The sequence below is a fragment of the Nyctibius grandis genome, chromosome 2 (assembly GCF_013368605.1).
Source record: "Nyctibius grandis isolate bNycGra1 chromosome 2, bNycGra1.pri, whole genome shotgun sequence".
NCBI lineage: Eukaryota > Metazoa > Chordata > Aves > Nyctibiiformes > Nyctibiidae > Nyctibius > Nyctibius grandis.
Window position 1 is genome coordinate 36,110,442 of NC_090659.1, and position 27,432 is coordinate 36,137,873.

The 27,432-nt window shown below is 41.8% G+C and overlaps 1 protein-coding gene across 2 annotated transcripts in view; it reads right to left on the reverse strand.

Annotated features, from left to right (window-relative positions):
- The window catches only part of CNKSR2 (connector enhancer of kinase suppressor of Ras 2), a 232,024-nt gene extending 208,508 nt beyond the window's left edge, over nucleotides 1-23,516 (reverse strand). For both annotated transcript variants that reach the window (XM_068420507.1, XM_068420498.1), the window contains exon 1: nucleotides 23,449-23,516. In XM_068420507.1, the coding sequence (XP_068276608.1) occupies nucleotides 23,449-23,512 (64 nt within the window). In that variant the 5' untranslated portion in view covers nucleotides 23,513-23,516. The remainder of the gene's footprint in view (nucleotides 1-23,448) is intronic.
- Nucleotides 23,517-27,432: the final 3,916 nt, after the last annotated feature.

A 27,432-nucleotide genomic window follows, 5' to 3' on the forward strand; every position in this document is an offset into this window, starting at 1 on the left:
TCTAAGGTATCAAACACATCATTTCCACCATCATTTCCAAATGCCAACCAGTCTGTTAAACGTGTATTTATCAGCTGTATTCTGATTTTGCACTGTATCACATGCATCCTAGGGCTTATGTATTATTTCAGCCTCCTGTTAAGAAACAGTAATACCTTAACATTCTTCATTTCTTTTAGAATCCTTTTGCTAACTTGAACTATTTCAAAAATAACTGGGCTTTTAATAAAGAAGCGTGCATGAAGTTAAGCACTGGTGGATAGGGAATGGCAATTCTAATGCCTGTAAAGATAAGGTGCAATTCCCCTTCTCGCAACAGGTTCTGCTCTGCTAAAGTCCCCTTCGGAGCTGGTTCTCTGCATAATGGCCAGTTTCACAACTGTAACAGGGGGGAAAGTGGAAAAATGAAAAAAAGTCTGAGCTTTAACATTAATAGATTAATATAAAAATTCCAACAAGTTGTTGGTATATTTTTGAAAAGAAAAATAACAGTATAACAATGTAGGACATGCAGATTTCTGGAACAGTACCTTTTAACAAGGAAATTAAGACCAAATTTTAAGGTGAAAATTCTGTGAAAATTCTGAGCAGAAGGTGGCTCTTTCTCCCAGTCAGCCTATCCTGCAGGCAGACAATGGGACTCCTCCCTGAAGACCATTGACTTCTGCCCAGCTATCCAGGGCTCCTTCAGCTGAAAGTGCAGCCTTCTCATCTGTAGCCCACTCCCAAAAAAACAGAAGTACTCTGGGTTTTGCACAGCAGCAAAAATTCAGTTGGCAACACCAGTGATGCAATCCTTAATAAATGAAAACCTGTAACACGACTTAAAACATCCTGCCATGATATTGTTCCAGTAAGACTATGTGGCCAACTTGTGGTTACAGTCAGGTAAGAAAATCTTAACCATGGGCAAGATTGTGGGAAGAACCCTAACCACCATCCATATTCAGCAGATGGGCAGGGAAATCTTGTTAGGACTCCCACTTGGAGAATCCATCTTACCACCAAGCTAGAGACTGCATAAAAAACAGGTAAGCTTTACCTGTATCAACATCACTCTCATTTATTCTTTTCCCAGCACCACCACCAGCAAAAATTTTCCTCAGCACATCTGTTACTCTATGAGCCCAGCCCGCTCCCTCTCTTCTTTATCTCCTCCTTATTCTCTTTGCACCGAAACAGGAATGGGAAAACCATTTTATTCTAGCATCCATTTTTCATCCTCCTCTCTCTCCCTGCATAGCTCCAAGGTCAGAATCTCCTGCAGCATGCAGCCTTCCTAAGTGGCAGGAGCTGTACAGCAGACTGACAAGAGCCTCGACGATTTAGCTACTGCATGAAAGCTGCTGCTAACATCAGCGAAGCCACCCAGAAAGAGCATTACTAGTTTCACCTTACTGCTGTTACTTGGAAAATCCATGACTAGCAATAGAGGTATCAAAGTCATTTTCCAAATATCCGTCTGGCAATGTTATGGTGTGCCAGAACGAGGAAGAAAATGATGTTTCTTCTACATAAAAATTCAAACTCTGACAAGCCTGCAGGCATCCTCCCTCCTTATCAGAACTGCATCTCCGTCATTTGCAGAGAGAATTTGATTATAAACTTTTCACATTATAAGCCATTCTTTTGCAGACTGAGCAGTGCTTTGACTTACAAGCATCAAACAGGAGATCCTATTAATGAAACATTTTTAACCCACATCGTTCAGGTAGGGAGCGATTCGCTAACATGTGTCTCACAAAGTCTGAGCACCACATTAGTGTTAGGCACGTCTTCTCTGACACAACTTGACACTTCAGTCATATGTTAAGCTCTGAAGCATCTGTTCCATAATAAACTGTTCTATGCTTGCCAAGAACCTAAGCACTGCCTTTTGGATGAGTATTGCTAAGTTGCAAGCCATAATTTAATAGTCATCTGACATTGATGGTGACCCAACGTTTAATGGAGCTTAATGCTCTTCTGATGCCACTGATTAAATTATTGCTCAGTAGTCCAGCTTCATAATCTATGATTTGCAAGGAAGCAAGACAGATATACAGGCACTGTCTCCTCTCACATCAGTGAATCAGTTCATGGGCAGGGAAAGGTTCCCTAATTGGAGTTATAGGTAAGTACACTACAGTGCATCAGTCGTCAATACAGAATTTTGTTCAGATGCTTTAAGCCAATAATATTATTATGAAAAAGCAAAACATGAATTATTCCCAAGTGCAAGAGGAAAATATGGGTAAAAGCCTTGACCCAACATGTGCAATGACTTCATAACGTCCTGAGCACTGTCCAGGAAACTCAGTCCCCTGGCCAACAGGAGTTTCTATTCATTTTCCCCCCGCTAGGTTGTTTAACAGTTTGGTCACTGCTTAGACACAGCTGTGCAAACAATCTTTCAATGTTTGGCCTGATGCTATTGAACTCCATCCCAAAATGTCTCTCCCCTCCTTTCCGCACATAGGATGAGGAAGGCTAATTTGGATGCAGAGGAGTAGAGGCTTTCACAGCCCAAATTAAATCATTAGATCCTAACATTTCTGAGTTTTGAAAGAATTTTATTAAGTAAATTAGCAAGTATAAATTTATTTCTAAGATACTTGGTAGCAACAGTACTTTCTAAATAATCTCAAGAAGGCCTATTCCCATCTTGAGGAAAAACATGCCCCATGAATGCCCAAACATTTTAAGATAATTAAAAACAATTAAACAAAAGCAATGAGAAAGTAATGTTTAAAAAAATGTCTTGGATGACAACAACTAGAAAAGTTTCTGCTTTTTCTAGCTTCCCAGAAAGTAAACCTTTCATCCCAGATAAAACAGAGGAACAGTGTCCATACACAAGTACTTTTGCAGGACTATTCATTGTCACATTATTTTCACAGTTATTTGCAACCCAAAACCATACCACCCTCAATAAAATAACTAAGGACTAACTACATGCAAATTCAATCCTAGATGCTAACACAAATGCAATATTAATGCTGCAGAAATAAAAGAGTCAAAATCAGAAAATCCCCAGAGTAAGGTTTCCAAGGTATATGTACCTCAGCTACACTGTAGTTCTCAAATATGGGCCTCATTTCTGAGACCATCCACGATTTTAACTCCAAACATGTGAATACTCTTACCAAAACTACAGCAGATCACACTAGTGCTTTATCTAAGCGTGAGCTTCTGCATCTTGTTAGGTGATGAAGCTCCAGTTCTAGTAGAAAGTTGCAGAGTTACTCATGCCCTTTCAGCTGTTAGCAAGCAGAGACTATATAATTTAACTGATATTATGGAAGGTATAAATGTCAGACCTACATATGCCCTTTACAGTCTCTCTCAGAAATTAATGTCATTACCTTAGAATATTGTCAAAATCTCAAAAGCATCAGCATTTGGAGATATTTAAAAAAAAAAAACTTTCCCATTAAACACACATTATCAGCCAGTATTATTATATAGAATAAGCTCCAAAATTAATTCTAATACAGTTTTATACAACCATAAAGCCTACTGACTTCTTCCTTCATTTTTGTTTTTTTATCCAGAGATGCTTTAATACTGGTAAAACAACTCAATTCCCATTTTTTCTGCATTTGGTCTTCAAGACTTTTCCATGTTATGTATTAGAAAAAAAAGCCAACAAATCAGCAAGTGTTTTTGAACATGCAATAGCTGGTAATCAAATTTCAAGGAGTTAATCTCTGCGTAGAACCTCAAAACCTAACATGCTGCCCACAGGATGAAGACTCCAGCTCAAACCCTGCACTGAAATCTAAAGAGGCAGGGTCCCAGATGTCTCCTTGTGAGGTGCTTGTAACATCTTATGGTTTCTGCGACCTTAAAGACACTTTGCCAAAGATAAACAAATTTTTAGGATTCTACAAGCTGTGAAGTATATACAATCCTCCTTCCCTTTTTTAAAGAAATATTTTCTCTATTGTCAAGCTCACAAAAATACGTTTAGTTCTAATAATAACTGACCTTTTTTTGTTTGCAACTTACTCTTCACTTTCACCTTCCCTACTGATTACCACCAAGGTTACACTTCAGACAGGCCTGCAGAGGGGTTGTTTTTCCCCTCGCTGTATGAAAGAAGCTAAGCTCTAGAGAGAAAGAGAAGATTTTCTTCTGCAAATCCAGTCCTCATCACACAGCATCCTTTAAATGCCAACCGGAAAATTTATCCCATTGGCATGCAGGAGAAACATGACAAGGTATTGTTTTTCTTGGTCAGTGTAGAAGAAAATAAATGATTTGCTTTGCTTTATGTTTAGATCAAAGAATTTAGGCCTAGATATAAATTAACGAAAATGAAATAGATAGATTATAAGAATAATGAATAGAGTTAAGGAAACAATAGCCACAGGTGCCCAGAAATTCTGAGAACCACACTGCAACCATAATGCTGCTCATTGGGCCCTTGTACAGCCCCCTCTAGGGCTGGCTTAAAACTCAGTCAAGTTAACCAGTAGTTTCTTAGAAGTTTAGATATAACAAAAGATAATTAATTATCTGGAAAATCAGCATTTATCAAAAGAGCATAAGACTATAGGGGTAGAAAACCGCTCAGCTTAGGTCTACATTGTGGTATATAGTTAACAGAACATCCTGAAGCTTTCTTAAAATTGTAGGGTAAAAACATCTGTGTACAGAAGAAGATGGACAAGGAGATAAGTGACGGAGACGACGCTGAAGACTTCAAGGCCAGAAAGAGGGATTAGAACAGAACGACCAGAATCAGCTGGGACAGGGGATTCTGATGGACTTTTGACAAACAAGAAGATTCAGGAACCAAGGACTTCTGTAAAAGTACTAAAGACTTTGTATCTTACGTAATGCATGATGAAAAGTATATAAGATATAGAGTTTTTGCTGTTAGTTGCCATTCACTGAGGCGGTGGCCCAACTCATGAGCTGTCAATAAAGCAAACCTATCAATTTCCTTGAACAGTCAGGTTTTCACAGTTACTTCTGAAAGAAAACTTTACCGTTCAGTATTTATAGGAAACAGAAGTCTATTTTCCTGCATCTCAGTTCTTCCCAAGACCTTTGACTGCAGCAGTCATCACCTGCGGTCCACTGCCTTTCTCCACAAGCAGCTGAGGCAAGGAGAAAGAAGCGTGTCTCGGACTGGTCCCAACTCATCAGTGCAAGTGGGAACAACAGCCATCAATAAACCTCAAAAGTCACCTCTCTCTCATCCCACAAACCCACCACTATTCCTCCCCACCCATGCCTTGCAGTGCGGGTACTTTGGGTCCCTCACTGCGTCCATTCCAACTGGGGAAGACTTTGATGTGACCACTCCCTGTCTCTACCCAAATCCCATCTGACCTCTGCTCAGAGCTTCCCTGCGCAGGCAGTAGGACGGCCAACCACCCACTTCTCACTAGGCCAGGGGGAAGATACAAGAAGCCACAGCCCCCATCTTCTCGCTTTCGCTCAGCGTTCCAGCCTGCCTCCTCCCCTCCCCGCGGGACGGGATGCCACGTGCTGCCTCGCCACGCACTGCCGTGGGTATAGAGGTGCCTGCGTGCTCGCTATTAGCAAAGCTGGCAGAAATCTTCACAGCCTGAATTTATTGTGAAGACTTCCCCCACCATGGCTTGGGGCAGGTCATGGCCATTTAGAGCAGTAAAGGGAAGGACAGGGCTTGATTAACAAACTTTCACTGATATTTTCCATGGCATTCCCTTCAGAGTTCCCTGGAATATACTATTAAAAATGAGTCCTTGCTTTTAATCTTTCACACATTCTGTATTTTTAGAATACAAATAGTTACATGAAAATTATTTTGATTAAATGCACAGAGGAATAGATTTCGATTTAAGAAAAAGGTCCTACAATTACAGACCCCCGAAGAATTGGCAGTTTTATTTTACTGCTATTTGGAACTTTTTGAATATCAAGCTGAAAACATTATAAAAGACTGTGCTTCAGTATTTTCAGGATTTCTGAGGCTTATAATTTTTCCTTTCATTTATAATTGACAGAGCTCCTTTTTAAAATTAGTCAGAAGTCTATTCGAAACAGCTTTTCAACCAGCTAACTAGCACTAGGGAAGAAAAAAGCCATTCAATGAATGTGTCACTGTTACAGAATCAATGTTGTATCACACTTAAAACATTTCATTAAATAGCAGTCCTTCAGAAGATGAGAAATCATTAGTTTCAATCGTGAGTAAAAGTATTCACCTTTGCACCAAACACTAAAAATGCCCAAACATTTAGAGGCAGTAAAAGAGGATCTTTCAGGCTTCTGCATGACATTTAGAATTATTTTATTACTATTTTAAGATTTCAAGACTGTAAAAACATTACTTCAGAGAGAAGAAAATGCAGTTTGCTTAGGCCCATAATCCTAACGCTTGAAATTGCTGCATCTGTAGTAAAATTGATAAAGTACAATTTTTTCCACTTAATCACAATTTTTTTTAAAAAATAGCTTTGCACCAGTGACTACTGCTTACAAGAAAAGACGTGGTGATTAAACGTTTCATGTCTTTTAATAGCTAATCTGAAGTGCTAATGCGTGTTCAAAACATGATAAAAATGTCAATTGTCACAAAGCTTCTCGCTACACTGTACAGCGATGAATAAAACTGACTTTTTTTGCTTGAGTCAGAATCACAGACCTGGTAGCTTAAGCGCCGGTGACACAGAGTTACTCTTTATAGGACTTCTTTAGAGGACTTCCCAGGTGTTTCAGCTCACGCCGACCTACCAAAGAGGCCTTCTGATTTCCCTCTGCTCCACACAGTCCACACTTTAGTACAAGGGCAGCCACCAATTTCAGAAATGTAACTCTAATTAAAAACACAATATTAAAACCCCCTCGCCTTCTACAGATTAACCAACCTGAAAGACATTTCTTTGTTAACCGTGAGAGTTTACTGAACGTTTTCTTTGGATGCCGGCCTGTCTCACGTGCCAGGTAATTTCAACCCAGTGAGCACATTAATAATCCATGAACGCTGCAAGGAGGCACGGGGCTGTGGTAAGAGATGCCTCCACTGCCAGCACAGGGCTATGGTAAGAGATGCATCCCCCGCCAGCATGGGGCTATGGTAAGAGATGCCTCCATCCACCCGCCAGCAGCTCCGCACCAGCACTGCCCCAGCACGGCCGCAGAGCCGCAGCCGGCAGCGACCCTGCTGCCACACACACTGACTGTACTTGCACATCAGGTGCTCGGCACCCACACCAGTAACTGCACAACCACGCGCCGAAGCGAGAGCCAGGGAACACCTCCTTTTAGTCCCTCTGCCAAAAGCATAAAGCGTCTCCACCTGCTCTTCCCTGTGATCTGCCCTGGCGTATGGTAAATGCCATAAGCATTTTCATAATATGTTATCATTATGAAATGAAAAAAGAAGAATGGTGCACTGTTTATTCAAGACACGTTATATTAGTTACTTTGGGTTTCTATAACTTTTATGTTAGCATGGGTTGGCTGCTTTTCCTACCGGTCTTGATATTTTAATATTATCAATTCTCTTATGCAAACTCAAAAACAGAACAGGCTTAGTCTCAAACTGTAAGATGATGTCATTTCAAATTTTCCTTGAGAAACACCATAAATACGCTTGAAAACATTCCTTTAAAGGCCATCACAAATAGTGGTGCCAATAAAAGCTAGAGCTTATAAGATCATCAACATTTTCTGTGACTTCATTAATAACGAGTACTCTTGAGGACCCCAACTGATATTTTGAGCTCGTTTTAACACACGAACGTACATGCAGACTCACCAAATGATCTGTTAATCTTATCTGTAGAGCACTTTTAAAAATCTTTAAAGTCCTATTATGACCTGAATAGTAATTGCTAACTTACTGAGCAATATGAACTGAAGCCCCTCCTGCCCCTGTAACAGATGGGATGCAGATCCAGCTCATATCCACAGCAACGCCATGCACCAGCATTTTGTCAAAGCTCTGATATTTCTCACACAGGTTCAAGGAGCTTCTGAAATAGGTTTTGATGGTGAATTTGTTTATTTTTCATCAGCACAAATCTGTGCTGTAGTATCTCACTTATCATTGTAACAGTGGTAAGTGCTGAGCAAGATCAAAGCAGACCTATAGTTTATAGCAGGCAGGAATTTTACACCAAAGGGTTTCCTATTGCTCAAAATCACTTAATCAGATAATCCACATAAAACAAAAAACTTGTAGTACTCTTCTTTCTCCTTCTATTCACACATTGCCTCTCTCTTTTTACGTATGACAAACTAGGTTATACAGGGTCTACATTTCACAGAGCCTAAGACAAGAGGCACCCATCCAGTTGGTTTCCGGCACCAAGCCTCTCCCAAAATACCGCATTACGAATTACAAACACTCTCTCCCCTCCTACATTGAGTCAGAATAATGGCAAACCAGACGGCAAATTGTGATGGCTTCTGCTGCTCAGCCAGAAGTGTGTGCAATTATCATTTGGTTACCAGATCTCTCCCTCCAAATAACCTACGTAATAATTCACTCCACCTTTTCCATCATGCCATTCAAGCTGTAATGTCCTTGGTGTATGACCCTCTACTTAGGGATGAAGAACAGTGCTAACTCAAGCCCCTCTCTATCCCTTCCTTTTGGGGAGGTAGGGTTGGTTGGTCCTCATTTTTAAGACTCCTGTATTTGCAAGAAGAACCAAACTTGTCTGGTCAACAGGCTCAGCAACAATATACTTAACAGAAACCTCATTTGTGAAATTTTAAGCCACTAATAATGACTTTTTCCCTTTTTAATGTGCTACAGAATCTGCACCAACGTGATCACCAAAGAATTTGTCAAGGGACTGCTTGACAGCTGGGACAAATGTTAAGGGACTTTTTAAGCCTCAGTACACCCCACAGCTTTTGGCATGAGAAAAAGACATGAGGAAAAGCAGGGTACGCATGATTTGTTTAGAAGGTGTCTCCACCTCAATAGCCGATTGGGCTTCCCAGCTGGGTGAAGTTCCTCAGACCTCCAGGTTACAAATCAGGAGTGACAGGCAGCATGGTAGCCTTCAAGTCCCACCTGTGCACACTCAGATCTGTACAGAATAAATCAAAGTGCTTCCATGAGGAGACCACTGGAAAAACATACAAGGCTTCAAATAATCTGAAGGGCATCAATGAACACTGAGTGCCTAAGAAAGTACAGACGATACTGCCTCTTCACTAAAAAAGGCATTTTTCCTGCTTGACAGCTTTTAAAAAGGTTGCTAGCAAAGGCATACCGTGTGTTGTAACGATTTCTTTATTTAAAACGCATTCCCAAGCTTCATGTATCAAACTAAATGTCCTCAACTTAGTCTTGCCATAAAGCTGAGGCATTTACACATGCAGAACAAACTGTATCTTATGATACTAAGCAAGACTGAAAATGTTTTCTGTATTAATGATTAACAGATCTTTGTATTTTCCAATATATAAAATGCCTTAATGCCTTATTATTTCTAAGTTATACAAGTCCAAGACAGAGGCGTCCTACAAAACCAACATCAACAAGAAATGAATCTGCCAAAGAGCAAACAATTTCTGCCTACCAAACAGGATAGATGGAGAGTAATATAATGGAGCGGTTTTAATTAGCCGAGCATATAAAGCTGTTACAAGACAAATTTCTTTCATTAAAAAGAGCAGCCAGTCAGTTAGAAATGCTTCAGTGCGCTTAAAGCAGACAAGACACAAGGCATTTAACCTTCTCCCTCCCCTGTAATGAGGAGGAGCCCGAGGACTTGTGATGCAGTGGGTGACAAGCAGCCTCTTCAACTGCTGCTGAAATACTGGTAACTCCCCAGCAAAGACAACAATACGGAGGGTCCAGCAGCACATGGGAAAAAATTCAGCAGTGTAAAGAACCATTTTCTGTAATTTTGTTCAGGCACGCAGGATAAGAGTTTCTTACAAAATGAAATGTAGGATTTTTAAGGCCTTGCAGTATTGAGCACCAAGGTTTCGTGTGAGAGCCAAAAATGGTGCCTCTAGCAGTGTGGTACCCTCAGCAATATGCTGTTACTTTGCATAATGGCTACTTAGTTTCAGCACCAGATACTACAGGTTTTGGCTACTTGGTAAGGATCCCTGTATTACTAAATATGGGGAATTTTCTTCATTACTTGTTTGGGTTTTTCTTTTATTAATCTTAGTGAAATATTTGCTCATTAGAAAAGGCAATTTCTCTTTCACAGGGTTAAATCTCATATCACATGGCTCCTGAGTCAAGCACTTATTTTACACATGCAATTTCAAAAATGTTACGAATATAACTTAAAAAAATGAAAAAACAATTTAACGTAAAATGAAAGTGACTGAGAATATGTGCATATGCATAGTATGCCTTTTTTTCTCCTCTCCACTTAAATTACTGTTTTCCATATCATACGTTTGCATCCCAGCATACTGTTCCCACTTCCCCCCTTGCTTTGGGCTAGAGGTGTACCCCATAGAAGGGCTATGCTAGCTCCTCCTTCTCCCACAGGAGCCAGGGGACACATCAGAAACACTGATGAAAAAACCACTGCACAGATTACTAGCAGAGGAGTTACTCTGCCCAGGCCCACAGAGAGACTCATGCACTTAAAGACAGAAATTAGATGCCTGAATTTAAGACCGCAGTCATCAAAAGCCGCTCTTAATCTTTCAGGGCATGATTGCAGACAGTTTTGTCCAATCAAATTAGGATGGAGACAGACCCATCCTTGTCTCCAAATCCTGTTCTTGCCAATGCCACCCTGAGCACACCAGCCACACACACACACACGTACACGTACGTACACGTACACACACACACACACACACACACGTACACATCAACACACACACCAGCCAGGATGCTCACGGTATTTAAGAGCACAGGGGGCCTTATGCTCCCAGCCCTTGTTCCCAGGAGTGTTAAAAGTTTCTGGATAAAATGAAGAACAAAATATAGGCGGTTCTGAAAGCAAAGCTGGGAATCCAAGACTCCCCCTTGCAACTAAATGGGGATTTGCTGGACAGCAGTTTCTTATTTTTAACATGGTTTGGGGAACAGAGATTACAAGATATTGTATGAATGTCAGATTGTTCCCCTTCAGTTCAAAACAAGGCATTGTTCTGGGATAGGAAACTGTGGTTTCTCAAAAGACAAACATCCCTTCTTGCTTGTTTCATTAAACTGGCAAAAGAAAATTTAATTCAAATTAAGAGAACTCATATTCAAAAGGATCCACTGGAGAAAAACAATTGATATTTATGTGCTGTTGCCACTTTGTAGTCATTACAGGGGCTGGTGTTTTGCAAGACACATCTTTTAAACCTTACTAAGCTTATTACTTACTATCTCCTGACAAGCATGACTTCATTTCAAGAGCTGGCACACATCCCATTGTGAGAATCTAATCTTTAATAACATATCCTAATTAAATATGCACGTTTAACACTAAAAACAAAAGCTAAAATTCAAAACAAAACGAAAAAACATTCATTTGACTAAACAAAGCAATTGGATTAGAGCGCACAGAGCAAAAGATAAAGTCACATATGCCACAGCAAAAAGTCATTAAGGGAAGGGGGGAAAAAGGGTAAAAAAATAACAGGCAGACAATTCTTTATAACTGGCCTTATCTGACCTCTCTGACCTCCTAGCTAGTTTACTTCCCATCTGCCATATGATAATAACTTTAAAGGGAGCACATTTAAGAACTCATCAAAAGTTCATTCAAGTCAATTGTTCTTATGGTGCATGATTACACGCAAGAAGGGAGTGTTCTAGTGGAGCTACACAGATTTTTCTCAACACTGATGGCTGATTTTTACCACTAAACCATTTTTAGTGCTGTTCCACAGTGACACAAAAATCCTAAATTAGTGAGCAGTAAACAAAAACAAATGACCTCTTGAGATTTAAGTACCTAATCATGCCACTAAAAAGCTATTTCAATCTATTCGCTCATTTTCAAATTACTGTAATCTGGAAGCCATTTTCTTTCTAGGGAGTACAGGCATAACATTTGACATTACTGAGATGCTTTCAACTCAAAAACTTTGAGCTACAACTTTGTGAACTGCCATAACACTTTCAAAGATTCTATCAAAAGAAAAGTAAATTAGATAGATATGTAATTTTAGAAAATATTTTATCATCAATTGAAACTAAATCCCAACACACATCTATCTTCTCCTTCAGTGGTCTAATTTTAATTCTTCCTCGAGGTGAATTTTGATTTAAAAAGATTTATCAAAACAGTATTCTGAAGGAAAGTCCTTCCAGTATTTGAAAGCACTAAACAAGAGGGTACGGGCTTAAGATTTACAGTTTTAATTCTTAGGATAAATAGAAGTCAATTGTCTTGTAAGAGGTAGACCACACTACCAAACACATACGAAGTGAGAAAATCTAATGAAACAACAAAACAACACTACAATTCCTAGATGTTATCTAATTTTGCCTGTTAGTTGAATTAATTTCATACATGTGCAACTGAAGAATTATAAGAACATCCATTTTTTTCTTTGGATCTAAAATGTCACCATTCTCACCACAGCCTGCAATATATTAGCAACTAAAAAACAAATCTTATCTCAACTAAGGATCTTTTAATTTTATTTTTTTTCGAAGGGACTGGGCAGCAAAGTTTTTATTCTGCTTTACCTCCTTTTCAACTAGAAGACAAATTTTTTATTAGTTTTTGTTTTTTTGAAGGAACGCATCACACATCAAAGTTATATTTTCAGTTATTCTATTACACAGACAGCACTCATTCCCCTAAACAGGAGTTTGTGCAGATTTGCAGAGGTGAAAAACACTCAGGACACGGTATCCTGCAAACTCAAGTCCCTGTTCTGATATCCCTGGCATTTGGATGCCCAGGCAGCCACCTACAGCACACCATCACACTCTGCTTTGGAAAGCATCATCTCAGGAAGAAGGATAAAACCCTACGATCTGGTAACACCACCAGAGGCAGTCACTAATTGTCCAGTCTGTTCAGATTTACTGATTCATATCTCATTAGCATTAGTTACCTCCAGTTCATAATTAAATAGTTCGGTGTGGCTTATAGTGAGCTGAGGGACAACAGGTAGGAACGAAGAGAAAAACTAGATGATGTCCAAATAAGTAACACAAAGGTTTTATTAACCACAACAGAACAAGCAAAGAATCAGTGAGCTCCTTGTAAACTAACTTCGTAAACTTTCGGTAACTGAAAAGAAATTACCTTTAGCCTGCTGCAACAAATTTCATCTTTTATTCATCCAGCAAATACTACATAGTACATGGGGTATATTTCCACAGAAAAGTGATTTTTTGTCTTGCACTAAGTGTTCTTCCCAAGACCTTGGGTTGGTAAGCTGGTAAGACCATTTTCAAATACTGACATTTCCATCAGGGAGATGGCTAGCACTCCTTCATTAGCTTTGCCACAACTCTTCAGCTGTCTTATTCAAGCCAAGGTAGCTACCAGGAACACCAAATCCTTTATTTAAAAGGAAAAAAAAAAAAAAGCCACACAAGGAAACATGCTAATCTTAGGAACACAGAAGTTTCATGATTGCGTGTGTACCATTTTACTTTCTATAGTTGCTAAGGGGAGCTTCATCATAACTCATGCAGGTATTGAAATAATATGCTAGTAATGTCATTTGTTAAAGCAGACGTTTAAAACAATCCTTTGAAAGCTATGAAATACCCAGTCCTTTCAAAAAATGAGTTTATTTGCTCTCAGGGAGTCCTGTCGTATACCTAACTTTCTCATTTTTCTAATGATAAACTCTCCTCCTTCCTTAAAATGTTCAGATTGACACTTATATGGAAATTTCTTATGTTCTATGATTACACTTCCAGGCTGAACCTGTCTTTCTCAAATCCACAGGCAGAGCATGACAAATTATTCACACTAACACTGTGCTCTTGGACTCAATTATCAGGGCTCCAGAAATAGGCTTTTGACCACAGACTACATTAAACAGCTAAGATCCATATGGTTTAAAACATACAATGAAATAATGGCTGAAGTAATGAATACTACATCTGATTTTGAAGTTCGGTACCCAACAGTGAAATTACTGATCACAGGTATTTTCAAGAGGACTTGTGGGGCACAACATTCAAGACTATGCTAAAAAATCATAAAGAGAAAATTAAGAAACAAGAAACATCCACATTCTAGGTTAAACTAACATATAGTTAGTTTTATTTGAAAATACTTGAAGACCGCAATATTTGAAAAGGGCAATAAACACCTCTCTGAAAAGCAATAATAACCACTTCATCATCATGCCCCTACAGAAAGTTTTAGAAACAAGAAGCAGCAGACTACAAAAATAAAAACACACTAACAGATTTGGTTTTTTTTTTATATTACCTCTAATAAAACAAAGTCTACCAAAAAGAGCCACGCTTGACCTCTGAAGAGAAACAGAGACAAAGGGCACACAGCTCTCTCCATGACCATAAAGAAACAACAAGCCAGCCAGAAGTCAACCAGTGCTGGTCACTCAACAAGGTACTTCTTGGATATTTCACCTCATACTTCAGTCATACTTTAATCAGAACAAGACAAGGAGAAAATTGTTATTTGTTTGGTGTTTCAAAGGTGTACACAGGGCAGGACAAGTAAAGATTCACAACAGTTGATGGTACACAACGTTAAGTTATTTTTTTCAGGGAGCAACTTCTCCTTTGCATTCAACAGGTCCCCCCACCACTATTTTTTGAAAATCTGAAACAAAACAAGGACAAGAACAGCACTGCACCTTGCAAATCAAAATACCAACTGTGTGAAAGCAACAACAAAACTACAAAGCAGCTAAAGAAAGTAAGGAGGGCACATCTCAGTCATACATACCAACAAGGGGAGTCCAGTTACAAAGATTTTAATTATTAACATGGAATTTAATTGGGGTGCTAGAGTTAACTTTCCTACTATTATGAAGAATGCCAGCGAGCCTTCAGTAACCACACCTGGCCAAGATTTCAGGTTCATGTCTCACTAAAAACACTAAGGTCTCTTGTCATTCCCATGAAAGGTTTCGGTGTTGACTCAGAGGGAAGAATGCCATCTAGTGAATTACTCAGAAAACACTGTCATGTTCCACCTATATTTACCTGGCCTCATTAAACAGAGGAAGGTTTTCTTCACCTTCTTACTGGCATGAAGATTATCAGGAGAGAAGGGAAAGAGAAAAGGAAGGGAGGCCAGGGGAGAAGAATCTATTTTAAAATAGGTCATTTACAGCTGTAGCTGTTGGCAGCTGGTGGATGTGGCCAAACTAAAAATAAACTCTACACTTTAACAAAACCCGTAACATTATAAACTTCTACGCGGCCAACGACCATCCTCTGTGGGAGGCAAGAGCCCTTTAGAGGTGACCTAGCTAGCTGCTCGGCAGCATCCATGGGTATGTTCATCTTTCCAAAGACAAGATGTCTAAGGAGGAGGTCCCAGCACTACCCCTGCTCATGCATACCCTTAGCTCCCACCCCAACACTCCTCCAGACCATTTTGGCCAGTTCGCACAGGAAGATTTTATTCCACTGGTGGTACTAGACCATGCAGCGCAGGCATAGCCCCATCAGCAGTATCTGAAGTTATGTGAAAATGGCTTCTATGCATGCGCAGCTCAGCTGGACATCCACTGACCACCCACAGCGGACACCAGTAAAATCCTAGCAGAGGAGTCTTCACCGCATCCACAATCAAAAATTCAGCATTACCAAAGACCCTGTTCCACTTAAATCAATGGATGTTTGATGCTGATGCGAGACTTAAACCATTTATTTAAAAAAAGCTACTTGAACCTTTAATTTAAAGGCTCAATTAATTCTCATCAACTTTTTGCCCTCTTCTTCACACAACAGAAAAGGCATAACACAAAAGTACAGCACTTTTCATCCCACTATATTAAAATAATACACTTCAGCTGAATGTAGTTTAATTACGGCTTACTCTGGTACACTCATATATTAATTAACAGTTTACTTGGAAATTCCCACCATATGGTACTGTAGCAGATGTTAATCATGAAGGCCAAACACTTTGAAATTACTGTTCTACGCACTTCGTCTGAGGTACCAAGTGCCCTAAATTTCTACTTAAAGGATAAACTGGAAATGCCAAGCACCCTACAAGATCACACTCACAGGTATTTTCTCAAAGATAATATTATTTGGCAGATAAGCAGAACAAAAAGGGATAGATTTTCAAGCCTCCAGTGCTTTAAAATGACTTGATATACTGAATTCCCTTTGCATAAGAGAAATGCCTGCACTGGAAACCTCAAGGAAAAATGCATTTCATCTACCAGACATCTGCTAACCCCTGTATACAGTGAGGGTGAAACGTGTATGAGTGGATGCTCGTGTAGCATTCCAGATCTTGGGTGCAGCAGACCAATGGACCCGTGTCTTCCAGTCCTTTGCCCTTCAATTGTAGGAAAGAAGCATTATGAGGAGCAGCAGGTGCTTGCTCTTGGACAGTCAGCTATTTTAAATTTAACAGCAAATGTCCTGCTAGGTCCAACTGTCTCACAAGAAGAAATTAAACTCCCTGCACAATGCTGCAAGTAGGTTCATGTGGCAGTTGCTTTCCTCTGCATTTTGACTATAACATGTGCCTAATATTGGGCCCTCAAAATTTTTCTTCTTGAAAAATACAACTCATCTCCATCTCCCTTTTTAAAAAAAGCGGATGTGTTTGAACAGCTGTAAGAGATGAATGAAGAAAATGTGCCATTTCACAGTTTCACACACAGCCCTTCCAGGTTTTTTTTTACTAAGGTATTTGGGAACTCCTATCCTACAGCATTTGTCTTGATAACTATTCAGCTTCTAAACTGAGGGTTTAAAGGTTTCATTAAGTAAATTATTTACGCAATAAGTGTGATAGAAGCAGAGTTTTGTTTTATTTGGATCTAGAAATCTAAAACTAAGTTACCTGCTAAAAGGTAAATGCTTGCTACAGGTGATCATTGATATAGTTATCCTATGATTTAATGAGCAAATGGTAACTTCTTGGAAAAAAAAACAGCAAGGAAGTCTGAGGAATGAGCTTTCTCTTTCTCCTGGCTGCACACCTTTGAATGCAAGCCTATATAAGAAGAATTTTCTCAGGAAACAGCTTTTCCCTATTCCTCTGGAAACTGGTAAAAATATTACTACTTGACTCTGAGAAATACAGCACAATCAAATGCTATGGTAACTTTACTGAGATTAAATGGTTATCTACACTTCTGAGGATCAGACAGAAAGGCTAGACCATTTGCCAGTTGGGTTTTAGAAGATAAAACAGCCTGGTTTATTATTGCCGGAGCACTAAAAGACAACTACTTTCAAAGATTCTAAAAATATATTTTATATCAACATTTCAAAACTCTCATCTGAAAAGTGATCTGGTTTATATCGCTGCCTTGCAAAATTCTTGACACCCACTGACCAGAAAAGGCATTTGTAAATTGCTTGGTTTAATACTGCAGTGTGCAAATAAATCTGAATAAGAACAGAATATAGAGCTTTGCTGAACTGTTGCAAAAAAACACTTGTGAAAACATATTGTGAGGCCATATTTAAACTAACAGATGTTTCAGAAACAGAACAATATGTTCAAACAAAATAAAGGTGTAAACAGGCAGTGTTAAAAGAGCTTCACAACTAGCACATTAATTTTGGCAGTGAATGAGATCACCTCATCTAGGAAAGCTCCCTCCTGAAAAGATCACTAATTTAGAAGTGAATTCTCATGTTCTGCTTAAAATTTGGCTGCAGGAATTATTTGCAGAGTGGCTGCTTATGTAACGTTGCCTTTGCTATGGCAACACCCAGGCCGTTGGGCTTTGTCACATCCCCCTTTCAATTGCAGTTTCATTTTCTGCTGATAAACAATGGCAGGAGAGGTTTTCTCATCACAAACCAAGCTGCTCTAAAACACATCACCGTGACTGATGTGGTGGCCATTGATACCGCTAAGACTCCTAATGTCAGAAGGGCAAGAAAAAAGTGAGAGATCCACAGGAAAAATAAACAACCTAAAGAGAGAGGTCTCCCAGAGCTGCTTTCACTACAGCTTTAAAGCTGGAGTCTTTAAAACTAAAGTTTGGAATAGCACAGTTTGACTCTTGACTATCAGTCTTTGTACAAACCCTCTGCTCCAAAAAGATCCCCAACTTGTCTTACTAAAATTCTTGTTACTTTCTAACAAATGGAGTAACTATCTATAAATTAAAAAGTTCAGGAGTTCATCTTAATTGTGCTCCGACTATGGCACTATTTTATATTTTTCTACAAGTTTTCTTGCTAGGCATTACAGTAAAAGTCGTAACTCCATTTAATAGAATCGCTTCAAACCTGATGGAGTACTACAGGTACCCTCCAATACTGCAAAACTTCAGTTTGCTTTTCTTGGGAGGAAAAAGTTTTAATGTTGACAAATTGTAAAACACCTGATCTATTCCACATATGGCACTTAGCAATGACTATTAAAGTTGATGACTATTCTGCAGCTCATCGGTCATCTACACAAGCTTCACAAGGAACTAAAGTTTCAGAATCCAAGAATTTTTCATACTCTTAAATATCCAGCTTTTGCTTCCCTGAGACAACTCAGCCTTTTCCCTATTATCTCTGAGAGTCACATTTGTCAAGGGCCCTACCAAAAGCAATATGAAGGGAAGTAGCATAAGAAAGCACCTTAAATACAATAAACTATTGAAAAAAAAACCAAAAATATGGACAAAATTGAAAGCCCAAAATGAGGTACATACATATGTGCAAGCACACCTCCTCTCTACCATAAAGTAGATGCTCACAGGCCTTTGTAGCACTATAGTCCAGGCTACACTCCAGAAAAAGCTCTCTCCTAAGCTCTGTCCATAACACAGTCTTCTTCAGAGAAAGCCAAGGCAAAAAATAAGGTAGGTGTGACAGTGACCCTGAATACAAGAGTCATCCTTACTGGTTTTAAGGCCTAAATCCATTTGCTAGATCCCAGCGCTGCAAGAGGGTTTATGCCTTCACTGATGAGCTTCCCTGTTGCTACCTAATGGTTCAGTAACACAGCAGGACCTGGGTGCTGCCACAGAAGTCCTAGGGTTCTGCACATGCAGGAACAGGAGTAAAAGGATCCCCATGACAACACCTTTTTTTAAATCATCATAAAGTATTAGAGTCTTTCATTTCAGAGCATTCCCACAAACTCTTGCATTTTCTTAAACATTAACACGTAATTCCCGTTACACCAAGTAGACCAGTTGTCGGCATCCCATGATGACTCCGTGCAAACACACACGCTACTGAAAATGGACATGAACTTCTGTATGTGAAGAGCAGACAGAAACTCAGTTCTTAAATCCATGTAATATTCAATCATCCAAATGAGGAACTTCTGCACTCTGCTTTTGCTTTGCTAGCACATTCATGTTTCTCCTTCTACTCCCCTAGTCCTTCTAAATATTTACAACCTTCTAAATGTGGGTTGAATAGACTTTATAGAGGTAAAAATCCTCCATCCCTTAGCATTAGAAGCCTTTAGAGCAACTCCGTGCCTCAGATGTCAGCTTCTTGAGTATGCTTACCATTACAACAGTTTAAGCCGTATGAGCTCAGTATAAACTCTATGAGCTGCCATTCAGCAAACAAAAAATAAATATTTAAGCTTTGTTAGATAAAGTAATATCGATTTTTCCAGGCGAATTGCCTTTTTGAACAGATTCTTCCATTGAGAGATTGGTACTGAACTGAAACTAGAATATTGTTAAAAGCAGCAAGTCCTTATCAAACTACAGTCATTATAATCAACGTCAGACAAAAGAAGTTAAATTATAAGACTCAGTTAAAAACATCCTGATGTTTGGAAAGTAATTGCACGTCTTTGAGTTTTCTCAGCACCTCAGGAATCTAAAACACATCTGACATATTCCCTTCCTGAGTCAGTGAAAGCCATGACGTTCAGCGGCACTCATCTATGCAACGCGTCAACGTCTTGCAATGCAGCAGTGGAATCCACACATGTCCTCCAAAGGGGAGGCAGAGGAGGTGATTGACACAGTTTCAGCTCACTGATCCATGCAGGGCCTTTAAAATTAGTACTAAATATATGAAAAGCAAAATAATACACAGTTTGAATCAATTTAAATATTCATTTTATCCTCCACATACAATATGCCTCTCCTGTGGGAGAGATGACTTAATCCATCTGCTCTTTTTCCAGCTCTATGACAGTTAATCTTCTGTCAGTGGGTTCATTTTATACCATACAAAAACTCATGCTGACAAAGGATCCGCTCATTTTGTCCTTTTCATTTGCAAAGTTTTAACTGGTATTTTGGTCCACAACTTCTTATTGCACACACTTCCATAGGTCGAAATTTAGGCAGTTGCTTATTTGGATAACCAGTTCCAGGTACAACTCCATATCTCAGCAGCGTTAGAGTCCATAGGCTATTAAAGGATCCACAGACCAACCGTGTATATCAAGGAATTAAAAAATGAGAAGATATTAGACAGACTGTATTCATTCCATGAATACCCACAGTCTTGAGCCTGTTCCCTATCCAGGCATCCAGCTCGGCGCTTTTATCTAACACTTTTGAGCAGGAATACTTTCCCTGTCTTCATTTCTCACATCTTTTAATATTAGGCCCGATGCTTTATCACTGCCCTGAATAAAACACCGCTGAGGTAATGGCTCTTTTGCCTAAACAAAGAATTCCAGAGAGGGCCTTTTATTGCAAATGTTCAGGTCATACCAGTAAGACCATCACAAAAACATTGAGAGCAATAAAATCTGAAGTGTTTCATTTCCCCTTACTTTCAGATAACTGTAAACAATGTTAAACAGTAGGATTTTCCTTTTTCAGGAAAGATTTTTGAAACATTGAAATCTATTTTGAAGAATGCTCTTTACGGAGCTGCTCTGAGCAGGCATATTACATAGCAGGGCACTTACTTCAAGGAAGAGGTTAAAACCGAGTTCAACATTTATAATTCTGTAGAATAACCCCAGTAAGCCAACAAAATATTCTTGCATTTTGAAGTTTAATGTAATTTATGCAAACCAGACTTGACTGCCGCTAATGCACAGACCACTAATGCACTCACCCCAAAGTTCTCATGACAAAGACACGTTCATGTTTTACTCACTGAACTGTCTTGGGTACCTCTTAAAACACAAATTAGCTATTTTTGAGACTTTCAGAAATTTAGTTGGAGACAATTGTGTTTAAAGCAGCAGCAGAACATTTTTTCACCCAGATTTCAATAACTGTTTGCAACATTACCAATGCAAAGTGAGGAAAATGAAGTTGTTGCAGCCAAGACCACCTGCCCTTATCCACTACCGTCCTTCCTCCAAACTCGGCAAAGCATGATCCATCAGACAGGACCAGACCTGCCCACAGCTGCTGGCCATACTCGTTTCCACGTTCAATTTCTGAAACTACAGTGGCTATCCAGGTGGTTTTCCTCAAAAGGTGCTAGTCAAAGGCAGGTGCTTTACCTCTTTGCACCTCACTACATGAAGGTTCATCTGCAATTCAGAATACAAAATGAAGAAATAAAAGCTTGAAGCAACATATATGTGTTTGCTCAGTAAAAATGAAAGACTCCAGAGAAACAATCAAGCATTCGTACCAAAATAAACAGGTTAAACACTAAAAAGCAAGCTTCATAATCCAAAAAGTAGGCACGATCGCAATAACTGCTTTTTTCATAAAGTTCACATAATTATTTTTAAAAACAGATCTACAGCTCTGTGTGTTAGTCACAGGTTTCTAACCACAAACCTTTATCCAGCCTCACAATTTTTAATGTTATCATTTAGCCAGCCAGTTGTTTTTAAATAACAGACTTTATATTGATGCAATACAAAAGCAAAGTATGCAATGTACTTCACCTGTCATTTATGAAAAGTATTTGATGCATTACATTTTTGAAGTGTTTTAAAAATGCACTATCTGCAAATTCATTATTTTTTCTGCATTCCCAAAATGTGGGGGAGGTATCTCAGACATTGATTTGAAAAAACTCCTACAAAATCTTTTTTTTTTCCCTGAAGTAAAAATGTTGGAAGCTAAAGAGCTGTAATAAAACATTTTGAAGTTAAAAAGGGTTTGCTTTTAATACTGATCATTGGTAGCTCCTTCAAGTTTTTTATTAATATTTACTAATTTCTTATGATATGAATATCACGTTATTCTTTTTTGTTATTGTTATTATCCTATGGATTGAGAATGCTTCAGAAACAGCAAAACTATGTATGTTACTGAATATAATTATAACTCGACAGCTATAAATGCCAGGATTGAATAACTGAAAACATATGCTATATGCCTGAAATTTTAAGGATGATGAAACTGTCACATTAGTAGCACACAGCATGTTATAAAGAACTCCCACAATGTAGCAGTTGTTCAAAAGTTGTACCCATCCGGTCATTCTATCTTTATAAAAAGATATATAATACTAGATGGTGATTTATTCGAAACACAGCTGCAGCCTAACTTAAAGGTAATAGCAAAAAAAAAACCAAAAAAAAACCGCCACAAAAAGACCTTGTTAAACTACAGTGTTAAAGCCATGTCGGTGCGCGCAGAATAACAGAAAAGCATTTCCAGAAAGTCCAAATTTTATTCTCATCAGACTTTATTTTGGGGGAGGACAGGTGAGGGAGCGGGAGAAGCAGAGCAGCAGCACAAACACCCGTCAGCCCCGCGGGTTCTTCCAGGCTAAATCATGAACCTCTAAATGCCGCCCCTGGGGACGGGGACCGCGACCCCCCCACGCGTGGGTGCCCTCGGCCCGGCCGCAGGAGCGGGCTGGGCGCCCTTCGCCCGGCCAGGAGGTTTCACTGCAGCGAGCGCGGCGGAAGCGGGTGGGGGGGAGCGGCAGCCCCGGCGCTCCCGAGGGCGCGAACCGACCCCCCGACCCCGCAGCCTGCGGAGCTCCCCCGCCCCGCCCCTCACCCCGCGGGGCGCAGTTGTAGCCGTGCCCCCCACACGGGCGAGCGCCCCACGGGAGGTTGAACTTGTATTTCGCGAGGCATTTCGCACCGCATCTGCCGGGAGCAGCCGGCCACGCTCCTCCCACCCCCTCGCTGCTGAGGCGTGGGGGGGGACACACACAGTCCCATCGCCACACCGCGGCCGCCGCCCGGGAGCATCCCGGGCTCCGCCGGGCACAGCCTTCCCCCCGCCCCCCCACCTGGCTTTATGGGCCGCCGGGAGTCATCAGCCGCCCCCCGCTCTGCGCCCGGCGGAGGGGGGAGCGCGGCCCCGCGCCACAGGGCAGCCCGGGGCTCCTGGCCCCCGCGCTGCTCCCTCGCCCCGGCGGCGCGGCCCCGGCGGGCTCCCTCCTCCCTTCCCACCCCACAGCCAAAACGTGGGGGGAGCCGGCGGTGCCGGGAGGCGGGACCCCGGCGCGGGAGAAGCCGCCGAGCTCTTCGCACCTGCGGGGATGGGGGTGATGGGAGAGGGGCACCGCGCAGCCCCGGCGCCGCTCCTCACCTTTCATCCAGTCGACGACTTGGCTCGGCGACCACTTACTGACGGGCTCCATGATGAGGGCCATGGGGGTCTTGGGGGCGCGGGGCTCGGGCGGCCGCCGCTCTCCGGGCGAGGGGGCGAGGCTGTGCGGAGCGGCGGGACCGCGCTGCCCGGAGCCCGAGCGGCGGCGAGTGGAGAGAGCCGCTAAATCCCCGCTTGCCTCCGCTCCGCTCCGCTCGTTCACCGCCTCTGTGCCTCTCTGGGGATTTCAGTTCATGTTGCCGGCTCGGCGGGGAGGGGGAGGGAGGAGGAGGAGGAGGAGGAAGGGAGAGGAGGCGGTGGCACGCTCCGGCGCCTCCCGCTTCCGCGGACCCGCGGGCAGCGGTGGTGGCTCCCGGCCCCGCGGAGAGGTCGGTCCCCGGGCGGCGGCGGAGCGGGGTCCGGCTCGGCTGTGCCTGGCGGCTCCCGCGGCTCTCCGCGGCCGCGGCCGCCCCGCCGGTGTCTTTTTCTCCCGGCGGAAATGACGAGGCGGCTCCCGCCACCCGAAATACCTCCAAGTGAAATGGGAAGCGACACCCGACGGCCGCCCGGGGCGGGGGGGGGGACCGGGATGACTCGCAAGGTGCCGCCGCCGGCGGGTGGCGGGGGGCGGGCCTGGGGCGGCGGCGGCACCTGCTCCCGCCGAGCCGGGGGCAGCGGAGGCGGGGGGGGGGGGGGGGGGGGGGGGGGGGGGGGGGGGGGGGGGCGTGCGGAGGAGCGCAGCAGCGCAGCCACGGCACCAAACTGGCGTTTGCGGTTTGGGTTCGTGGGTTTTCTTTTCCTTAAAAAAAGCATCGCTGCGTGGGCGGGAAAGGTAATTTTTTTTTTTTGAGTAAAGCCCGACTGTAAAATCGGCGGTGATGGACGGTGTTGCCGAACGCCGCGAGGGAGCCGTGCCCGTCAGGGCAGCACAGATGGGGGGGTGGCAGCCCGGAGAGGAGACGAGCTGCACCTTGGTATTTTGGCTGCCTCACCCCGAGGGTGCAGCAATGGGGCAAACTGGAGTGAGGTCAACCAGCAGTGTCGGTGTAGGAATTAGGCAGCCTCAGCAGGGAGAGGGCACCGCAGGGGGCTCCTCTGCCCGCGCTGTCCCCTGAGTGGCACCACCAAGGTATGGTGGCTGCAGGTGCGAAAATTCACCGTCCCTGCAGCGGACCGGCATTGCTGGAGCTGTTCATCTTCTCCTCCTTGCGTACCCCCAGGCTGTATCGTCCTGGAGGCTATCCCGACGGGGCAATTCCCGCAGCCCCTGTGCCACAGTCTCTGTTTGTAGGAGTCCCTCCCAAGAGCAGAGCGATTCCTCCTAGGATGGCCGTGGGTGCTTTTCAGGCACCCTTCCTAGGAGCCTCTGCTCTGAGGAGGTGGTGGCCCCCCCCCAGAGCTCCATGTGGAGGATAAATACCCCTAAAGGGTGTTTTCCTGCTAGTGAGTTGGCCAGTGCGCAGCTTTGCCTGCATTTGCATTCTCTCTGCTTCTCCTACCAAGGCTGAGGCGACGGCTATCGAGAAGTTCCCTCTGATGGTGTCGGCTGCTGAACGCCAGCTGCTGATGCTGACATTTAATATCTGTACATGAGAAAAAAAGAGGATTCCCTAAGCCCCGGAGTGGCAACGGTGAAGGAGCCCTTTGCATGACATGGGCAGTGACAGAAGCTCTCCCATTTCAGTACGTGGGGATGAAGTACTAGCGATGAGGGCCAGTGAGGCACTCATAGAGCTGGTAACACCTCTCCTTGGACACCCGGGAGAGTCTCCCTAGCAGCATTAGTTAGACTTGACCCTCACTTTAAAGGTTGTACTTATCCTTGAGAAGCAGCTTCTTTTTACTGAAAACTGGGGCTTGCACACTGTAACTTTCCTCAAATTTGGCTCTAGACATGTGTCTTCTGTGTCACATTCCTGCCAGCACACTGACGAGGCAGCCTGCTTCTAAAGAGGTTGCGTTACCTAAAGCCACTGAAACAATAAACCTCACTTGCAAATTAAGGCTGACTTTTTTCCTTATGAAAGGTTTGAAAGGTATGCAGGATCCTTACATACTGGGGTGTTGTTGAAAGACTGTGTCATAATTTTAATTAGAAACCAGTAGTTCGAGAGGTTTAGAAGTAAATACCCAAGATCAGACTGAAACTTGGCATATAATTTATAATACCATTGTGTAATTCTCATTGTGCTGAAAAGTTCTTCATGGGTGAGGAGAGGAGAAGTAAGTTCTCAGTACATATGTATGAAGTCCTATAGTTCATAATTACGGCATGCGCTGGGATCGCTATAGCTTGCCAGGGTAATTTGTAGCTAAAGCGAGTTTTTCAGTAACGCATCTGTGACCCAATACTGTCCCAGTGGTCAGTATCTATTACTTTTAAAAACCCTTTATAGTGGTTTTAGCAAATTATGGAACGATAAAAGGAAGCTTACTCCCCCACTTCAGTAAACAGATGATGTGTTGAGCATGGGATCTAATTACCTTTATTGTTCTTCTCACGGAGCATAGCCACCTCATAAATACTGGGGTAAATCTCACTGTTTTACTCAGTTCTTGTTTCGGTCTCACTGAAGTGTGTTGGCTTGGCTATGGTGGGGAGGATTTGGCTCATGATGAGTGATGATAAAATTATCCAGCCATGGTATTTAATATTTAACTTGATGACCTATTACGGCAATGAGTTCTATAGTCAGGACATGTGCTACATATAAGTATTTTTTTTTAATTTGCTCTAAATTTATTGCTGCCTGATTTTATTATTGTTCTCTCTTTCTAGGCTAAGAAGTCAAAAGGAGAGCTGAATGACTTTTCATGCTGACCTTCTTAAACTAAAGTGTCTCAGACAAAATACCTTCACCAAAGTCTTTTTGTTGTTTTAATCTTTCAGTTTAGTGGCCCTCATCTTGCCGTCACACCTGCATGAGTCAGGCCTTTTATGTAAAGCATATGGACAGGCTTCTGCAGAGATGCTGAACTGCAGAATTATGTCCTAACTCATCTTTTATAATTACTCTGGTCCATAGTGCATTAACAATTACTGTGTTGAAAAAAATATATCTAAATATACATGTCCTTGTTAGGTAAGTCTCAGTTTGTAGTAAACGTAAAAGTAAGTATACAGTAGAATTCAGTATTGAAAGACAAATAAAAAGAACAGAAATGAGTTTACAACTGAAGTACAAGCCTGAACCCAGCAGTGTAGACATATATCTGTTTAAATATCTGTTCTCTGAACATCCGTGGACATGGATGGACAGCTCCAGCAGATATGTTTGGGCATACACACCTCCTGGATCAGCACCTCAGCCTGCAAGCTTACAGAAGAAGTTGCCTTTCTGTCATGGTACATTGTCAAAAACAAAACTCCCTAGAGTTCGACTGGCAATTGTAGCTGCTACAGCAGTACAAATAATAATACTGGTAAATAGTTCAAGTATGTCTAATAATATGCTTTATGTGCCTATTTAATCAATAGGACAACTCCTGAAGTAGAGCACTGCTCAGCCTGAATAATGGTGGCAGAATTAAATCCAATTTCTAACACTGGTACATTGAGTGGGCATTTGTTTTACGTATACAAAGCTGGACTCTACAGCAGGTACCAGTGATGGGCACAAGCATAACTGTGGGTTCCCCGGAAACTTCGTGGACTTTCTTCTAGAGTCTCTAAAAAGCGTACAAAATGCTCAGCAATGACAAGCTGAAATCTTGCCCTGAAGTTAGGGAAAGGAATTTAGCTCTCAAAAGATGTTGTTTCTGGTGCTGGATATTAAAGCAGATTCTTCAAGAGGAAGAAAGATGAAAAAAAGCGGAGGTAAACTAGCAGAAACTAAAGCTGAGGTCTAATAAAACCCGATGGATTAAAAAAGAACAACAAACAAACAAAGTGAAAAAGCTAATACTGTCTTCAAGTTAAGAAAGCTTGTTGGTGTTTTGATAAGAAAGAAATTCCTGATTTTTACAAGGGAGGCTTTATTTGCT